This window comes from Magnolia sinica, chromosome 17 (genome assembly GCF_029962835.1).
Source record: "Magnolia sinica isolate HGM2019 chromosome 17, MsV1, whole genome shotgun sequence".
NCBI classification, from domain to species: Eukaryota; Viridiplantae; Streptophyta; class Magnoliopsida; order Magnoliales; family Magnoliaceae; genus Magnolia; species Magnolia sinica.
In genome coordinates this window covers 56,844,910-56,853,551 of record NC_080589.1, presented here as the reverse complement: position 1 = coordinate 56,853,551, position 8,642 = coordinate 56,844,910, and the positions used below count along the sequence as shown (strand labels likewise).

General features: G+C 41.5%; 1 protein-coding gene across 1 annotated transcript; it reads right to left on the bottom strand.

Annotated features, from left to right (window-relative positions):
- Positions 1 to 7,130: 7,130 nt before the first annotated feature.
- On the bottom strand, positions 7,131 to 8,255 carry LOC131231096 (transcription factor PCF1). Its single transcript, XM_058227188.1, has one exon. The coding sequence runs from the start codon at positions 8,026 to 8,028 to the stop codon at positions 7,342 to 7,344; it is 687 nt and encodes a 228-aa protein (XP_058083171.1). The 5' UTR covers positions 8,029 to 8,255; the 3' UTR covers positions 7,131 to 7,341.
- Positions 8,256 to 8,642: the final 387 nt, after the last annotated feature.

The window sequence follows — 8,642 nt, the reverse complement described above, 5'->3', positions numbered from 1 at the left end:
CTTTATATAAGCTACTTATGCCTTAAGTAACCTTTGTTTTCAACAACACAGCTACACTGCATGGGCACTAGATCCCCATGATCTCCGTTTTGAAACAAAGTCTCTCTACCATTGAGACTTGGAGCCAAGCCCAACCTTAAATAACTGATCTTGGTTTCTACCAATCAAGAGATAAGTATGTTTGTTTTCCAACATTATGTAAGTACTTATCCCTTAAGTTTGTTCAGTCCACACTTAATATCCACCATGCATCATGTGGGCTCAACCTTTGATGTTGACCGTTCATTATGTTGGACCCGTTCATTATGTTGGACCCATATTGGCTCTATCTTCAATATGAAATACCCAACATGTGGGGCTTACCTTCAATGTGGACCATCCCCTTGCAAGGCCCACCTTCAATGTGGGCTATCCATCTTGTGGGGCCCAGCTTGAATGTGAGCCATTCATCATGTGGGATCACCTTTAATGTAGAACATCCATCATGCAGACCACCCGACTTTTAAGTGGGCCATCCATCAAGCAAGGCCTACCTTGGATGTGGGTCATTCATCATTATCGATAAACCTTTGATGTGAACTATCCTCACATGGAGCCCACCTTGATATGGGTCATCTATCACATGGGGCCCAACTTTAATATCCATTGCCCATCACGTGTAGCCACCTTTGATGTGGGCCGTCCATTATGCAAGGCCGACCTTAGATGTGGGCCATTTATCAGCTGCACCTTTTGATGTGGACCGTGCATTATGTGGGTCATCCATCATGTGGGGCCCACCATCAAAATAAATTGCCCATCATGTGGGGCCCATCTTCAAGTCCATTTTCCATCATCCTTGGATGTCGGTCATTCATTAGTGGGGCCAACCTTTAATGTGGACTATCCATTATGTAGGGCCCACCTTCAATTTTATCGTCTGTCACGTGAGGCCACCTTACATATCCACCGCCCATCATATGGAGCCCACCTTTGATATGGACTGTCCATCGTGTGGGCCCCACCTTAAACGTTGGTCCTCCGTTGTTAAGAGTTGAAAAGCAAGAAAAAGATATTAATCTATTCCTTTAGTTTTAGTTGTTGTTTAAAAAAAAAAGATTTTCTTTAATTATAATTAATTATAATGGAAGGATGATAATAGAGTTTATGTATGTTGCTGGTGTAATTTGGTAGCAAAAGGTACAACTTGAAAGATATCATTTGATGATTATAAATGTATGATTTTATATATTGGTTCATGATACAAATGTGAGAGCCAATCCGAATTGTGATACGGTTACACACAAAAGTATTCAGTGACTTGGTTTTGGGTCTCTTGAGGTTGGTTTGACATTTGACCCACCACAAACTAAGTTGAGTTCCACCCACAATTTGAATTATGGCTGTAATGTAATAATAAATAAATAAATAAATAAATAAAAGACTGATATAGTGGGCCATGTATATATCTGGCGGACCCCAACTGTCTAAAGTTCCACTGTGACCATAGGTGGAGCCCACTTGGGACCCCCAAACGACAATTCGCACAACAGCAAGGTACAAAAGAACTTTGTACTTTTTTTTTTTTCTTTCTTTTTTTGAGTTTTAAAATGCAACATACAGTCGCATTTAGTTATCAAAAAGTCATTGTTGAAACTTGAAAGGCAAAAGGGGTCGTTGCTATCTGGAATATTGTTGGGGTGCTGTTAACCAAACCATCTGTGGACAACAACAAAACATGAGATGCAATCAAACCGACTGCCACAAGCACGTGCACATAATTCCTCACTATGCTCAGCACGTGCGAGCATATGCATGTCTTAGTTACTTCCTCCTCAATCAGAGGATGCCAAAACCCCCAAAATTGCCAAAAGGAGATCATCTCACACGTGTATTTCTTTCAGTTTCTGCATTTTATTTTTATCTAATTGGAAAGAATCCAAGACAGTTGCACCCATCAGATCGCCAAATCATGGGGGCCCACATGCACCAGATTTTTCCCAGCAAACCAATGACACTGCAAATCCTGCCGTGGGCTCCATTTTATCTTCTTTTTTTTTTCAAAAAATGGGATTAGGTGTACAATCTTATTGCTAGAGGGTAGATACACATGAATTGAAGGTAGTTGTCCAACCATCTCAATCACCGAATAATTACACCATTTCATTCACATCAGCGCTACATAACATTCAAACTGATCCAGAACGTCCTCAATGGGTGGATGAATACTCAAAATGGTCCATAATGGGGGCTCATAAAGACTTGATTATCACATCCAGACCAAACCAGCCATACAGGCAATTTGCCAATTCCCAAGTTTTGGACCAATTCATCAAAAAGACTAGATCACTGTGGAAGTGTACCAATTGGCCATGATTCATTCATCTGTTCTGTTCATGACCTGTAGCCTGATACTCCGCCATGGATGCACGGTGGTCCAAAAACAAAGTTAGCTTATATCTAGCTTCTTAATCCATCTATCCACATAGCAGAAATGGGGAGTTTAGAGCACCAGGAGATTTCGGGCACAATCCCATCCAAGGAAGGACCCCAAAAACCAACAGTCCACATGAAAAAACCTTCACTCCTCAAAAATTAAACTTTCAAGTCAGCGATCTGTATAATTCCTCAACACCATAGTAGAGTAGATAGAACTACACATATTAGTTTAATGAAGAGGATATAACAGAATTTTGAGCCGAACCTCTCTCTCTCTCTCTCTCCAAAAGGGCCTGAATATCAAAAGCTGAAAAAGTATCTGAACCTAAAAGCTCAAAAAGTGGTCTGCCAAACACAGACACCATAAAAATGCACTCTTCTTCAATCCATAACCCTAAAAATAAACCGTTCTTGAATCCATATCTAGTTTCTAGGTGGATTGGCTGAAAACAATACACAAGGCCATTTCATTTGTTTTGGGCGGAGCAGTCACCATTCAAACAGCCTATCAAGTGGCGGTTGGGTCTCTTTCAAGTCCATCCTACTAATAACTTAAGGGGGAGAGAGAGAGATCGCAACCTGGTTCATGTCCAGTTCATCCTACTAATAAATCACAATTCAATACAATACTGCATCCAAACATGCCCTTGGCATTTGTGAAGCTTCGAGCTGGAAAAAACACTTTTCATCAGTAGGATGAGTAGAATCTTGCATGCCACTGCCATGCCAAACATGACTATGGTGTGGGCCCTGCCCCAAGCTCTGTACAATAAAGCTCTCCCAGTTCACCACTTTAGCAAACTATCTAAATAAGGTCCCACAAAATAAAAGCAGTTGGTATTGCTAACTACCAGCACTCCTGTGTACCAAGGAGCCTACAAAATTGAACTCCAACAAAATGACAAATTTACCCCCATGATTCAGTATGTAGGTAGGCTTATGTTAAAGGACAAACATGTCATCCCGTGCAATCCCACTGATTGCAACCGTGCTTTAAAATTTGGTTTCAGCATATATTGTATCGTTCAACACTGATACACGGGGTTGTATCACACCCCTGTTAGGGCTGATACAGCTGCATCATTCATGGATGACACTGGTTTTGGACAATACTTCAAACCTCAATTGCTAAATGTGTGCAACATGTAAGTTTGTAACATGTAACTGTTGTCCCCCTTCCAATCGAAAGAAAAGAAGTGAAGCTGTTAAACTTGGAGAGAGTCCCCAAGAAATAGTAGATTTCATGTTTCAACCCCAAACTATTCAAATTTCTTTTATTTCACAAATTTCTCATTGTCTTTACTTTGATATTCCAAACAACAACCAATCAACCATTAAACCATAAATAATGTATAGACATCTTCTGTTTAATTGATGTAAGATGTCCATTGATCTGGACCACTGAATCAACAATCTCCACGATCCAAATTGGTAAGAGATTCTCCGGTGTGGCAGGCATAAGCAGGAAAACGGTGCTTCATGGGTGTGCTCCCTCCACACTGGTATGTTTAAAATGGACTTAGATGGGAGTTCAATTGGGGAAACCAGGTCTATCAGGTAAGGATAAGCTAATTTTGTTATATCTGGGGGTTATGGTTAATGGTCCTGGCAACGTTCTCGTCCTGGGGGTGGCTGACTCTAATAATGCTGAGGCTAGGGCATTTCTCCAAATGGTCAAGATCGTGGGGGCAAACAATTTCCTCCCGGACCTACGTATTGCGAGATCTTATTCTTTCATGCCAACCTGGAAGCAAATTCCCCAGCAAAAGGAGTTTCCAGAGCTTCCATTTCAGATGTATAGATAATAACTAGGTTAGTTGGGGTGGTGGACCGGTGGTATCTTTCTGTCCATGTTGTTCTTTGTATTCTCTTGCTTCGTTTTTTTTTTTTTTTTTTTTCTTTCAATAAAATTTCTCATATATATATATAGGGAAAAGGAACTATGCGCTCGACCTCACGAGTCCGTCCCATGAGGTCGAGCTGTGTGGGCCCCACCGTGATGCTTTTCGAACATCTACCCCATCAGTCAGATACACCATTCCATCGTGGGCCTAGATCTCAAAAATCAAGTCAATCCGTGACTTGTGTGGGCCACACCACATATAGAAGTGGGGAGGAGCTGTGCACCATTAAAACATTCATAATCATTTTTTGGGCCCATAGAGATGTGGTTTGCAAATCCAGCCCATCCATTATGTGTGTCCCACTTGGATGAGGGTTCAGACCAAGTTTCAGCAGCATTCAAAACTCAGGTGGGCCCCACCAAGTGCTTTTATATGTTTTAACGGTGTCTTCACATGATTTTAGATGGTATGATCCACCTGAGTTCCGTATACGGCTGATTTTTGGGATATCCATAATTTAGAGGGGACCCATCAAATGCATGGTGTTGATGGTCGACACGCATCACGGTGGGGCCCACACAGCTCGACCTCACGGTATCTTATCATGAGGTCGAGCGCATAGTACCTTTTCCCATATATATATATATATATAATCCCTGCTATCACCAAAGGTTCTCCAAATGCAATTTTGTCATCGAGGTGTCTGCCCACGAAGAATTGCTGATGGAAAGGAAGAAATCACAAATGGCTGCATGGGTGTTGATGATTCTTTTGTGCATGCTCCAAAACAAGTTAATAATGAGGCAGACTGTTTGGTTAATTCGGATGTGAATAAACCAGAGCTTGTCGTTGATACTATGGCCTTGTTATGGCAGGGTCATGGAGTGCTATTGTGCGCTGTTCTGTTAGTGTCATGGCATGATGTTGTACGCTGTTAGGGTCATGGAGTGTTTTACTAATGATGTTTTTCTTTCTTTTGAACAGAAATATTTTATTACTCAAAAAAAATAAAAATAAAAAATCCAATTAGTGTATTTTGTTTGTGGACTATTGATGGTTAACTAGGTCAAACACAATCAAATATTGAAGTACTCAATATATAGCAAACCAGATTGGTGGTCATGACAAATACATACATTGGTTGGGTTGCCCAGATCAACTACTGCCTACAAGACACATTTTTCCTTTTTTATCAGTTGTCAGTGTCGAAAGAGTGGATATTTCAGGGCTGGTCAGGTAAGCTGTGGTAGCTTGACGAGCATTGATTGATCTGAAAGTCCACATCAACTGTCCAATAAATGGATTTTCATCACTGAACAGTGAGGTTTAGGGTTATGGCTCAATAGGATGATGAGTAAGAAACTAACAATCTATAGACAGATTACAAACTGACTCTTCTTTATATAGTACATACACTGACATAATCTTTTCTCCAATTGGTGAAAATGTCCATTATTCTGGACCACCGGATCAATGAACATGGCCATCATATCCCAAAATCGGACCAACCCAACAATCCCTGCCATCCAAATGACCAATGCTGTTTGCTAACTGTCCATGGTTGACCAACACAAGTGCATTCAAACATTGCCACATTGAGGTGAACATTGAAAAGGTTTGATAGCTACAGTTGATGCATTCATTCATTGGATTGTCCAGATCTAATGCCATCCAACACTGGATTTTTTTTTTTTATTTTTTTTAAATTTCTATGCTTGAAAGAGAACAGAAATTTATTAGAACGCCCACCGCGAGGCAGGAAATGAAAACAATGCAACACTATGCAGACATGGCAGCACTAACAAAAGGAGCCCAACCCTTTACATAGCCTTTAACTATAAAAATCACTCCATCGACCAAGGTCCTGTTCCTGAAACATTTCTCATTCCTTTACTTCTATATAGCCCACAAAATGGCCAAAATGAGAAATTTTTAGACTGCCCACATACAAAACAGTGGACGTTTAGGCTATGGCCATCATATAAGACACGACAGATTAACAAACATTCATGGACTGGGAGTCCAGATCACTCACTGTCCAACCAGAAGAATTCCTATTATTATCTAACCGAGAGTGATATTTTTTTTTAAAGGAAATGGCCCTTCAAATAGGAATATCAACTAGTATGCAACCTCAGGAGACCCCACTATTATCTGTCAAAGAGTGATGTTATATATATAAACCATGATACAGCTTGATAAGGTTGGTTATACACTGACTCCTCTGTGTACAGTACATATAGTGTCCAGATCAACTAAGTAAAACCAGAGAAATTCCCCTATTATTAATTCCCAACAGTGATACTACTAAGCAATGGTCCCTCAAATAGACTGCTCAACTGGGTTATACACACACTTCTCTGCGTAGAGTACAATTACTATCCAGAGCAACTACTGTCCATCGGACCCATGGAATTCCTATCACTAAGTGCCCAACATTGACGTTTTGGGGGCAATGGCCATTCAACTCCGATTGTCAACTGGGTCATAACATTAATCCTCTATGGCTAGTAGATACGCTCTCCAGATCAACTACTGTCAAACCCTAGAAATTCCTAATATTAACTGTCTATCGGTGATATTTGCAAGGAGATGGCCCATCAAGCAGGATGATTAACCCGGTTGTACACTGTCTTCTCTATTGTATACGCAGTTTCATGCATTCTAGTATGTGATAAAAATTATTGAAATACATCAAACATTACTGTAATTTTTCATACCCATATATAAACCCCATCAAACCCTAATCAAGCATTTTTTTTATTTTTTTTTATTTTTGTGGTTCTCATCTATTGTTAGAAAGGAAAGAAATAAAGGAATTCTCATCTATTGTTAGAAATGAAAGAAATAAAGGAAAAGAAAAAGACATCTATAATGTCATATACCATTATTCCATATGATTGAATATACAGCGTAAATAAAAAAAAAAAAAAACCAGTTCTGGTGTCTCAGCTACTCATCATTCCATTAAACAAAATTCAAAGAAAAAGAAAGATATAAAGAAAAGAAAACTACCCTAAAACCCCCCTTTTCAGCTGAAAACCCCAGAATCCCATCAAAAATAAACAAACAATGTATCTCAATCATCAGAAGACTCCTCATCATCATCATCCTCAGCCGTCAGGGGTCCAGCCGGAGGCTGCAGCAGCATCGCCGTGAACGGCATCTGCCGCGGCCCGCCCCCGGATGCAGTGGCGTCCAAACCAACAACGGACTGGCCGCTGAAGTCGAACCCAGGGACGGCAACGTACCCACCAGGCACCATGGGGTGGGCCCCACCGGATGGAGGAGCAGGGGTGGAAGAGGATGGAGGGGGAGGGAGTGGACCTGCAGACCCGGAGGCCGATGAAGAGGCGGCGGTGCCCGATCCGGTGGCGGCCATGATCGCGGGCTCAGCATGGCGGAGGAGCCACTCGATCGTCTCGCCGTCGTTGCGGTGGCCGAGCTCGCGGGTGAGCTGGAAGATGCGAGCGGCGGAGAGGACGGGAACGCGAACACGGCGGCCACGGCCGTTGACCTTGGAGTGCCTGTCGCGGGAGTTGGAGAGGGATTTTGGGGCGAGGCGGGTTCTGGAGGGATCGGGCTGGCTGACGGCGACGGGGGAGGGGACGATCAATCGAACGGGTGTGATCGTCTGAGGGTGATGAAGGTGGGGTTGTTGCTGATGGGACGATGATTGTGGTGTGGCCAGAAGGGTAGGGTGGTGATCTTTTGAAGAAGATGATGGCTCTGCTGATGATGGATGAAGAATCAGCTCTGATCCCATTTTCAAACAGATTTAATGATACAAATATATAGGGAGAGAGACTTCTAGGGTTTTATAAAAAGAGAGAGATTTCTAGGGTTCTTATTAAGGAGATTTCTATCAAGAAAGAGAGATTTTTAGTGTTTCTTATCGAAATAGATTTCTAGGGTTTTCATCGAGAGGGGGGGTTTTTCTTCTGTTTTCTTTCTGCAAGAAAGAGGGGCAGATAAAAAACGAAGGAGAAGGTTAAAAAGGTGGATTTAGGGTTTTTATATTACAGAGAGGAAAGGGCGTCATTTGATACTCTGTCAGCCGCGACGCTTGATAGGCGGGCACTTCCGGAAGTAGTACACGTGGCGTATGTTAACTGTAATTAAGCCAAGAAATCCACGCTCCTGTGTCTAAATCCTAAAATCAGATTGGTTGGAAATCTAACCTCTGATCTATGGACAGTTGTTTCTGAAAATGGAACCATTTGATTTATTTATCTCTACCGTCTAATAAATATCCAACAATCCGATATTCAGATAACATAATAGTCTTAATTTTTGCGGCATCATACATCTAGATTGGTTACTATAATTTGGACGGTTTAAATTGAATTAATCATGATGCGTATGCAAGTCTGAGTGACT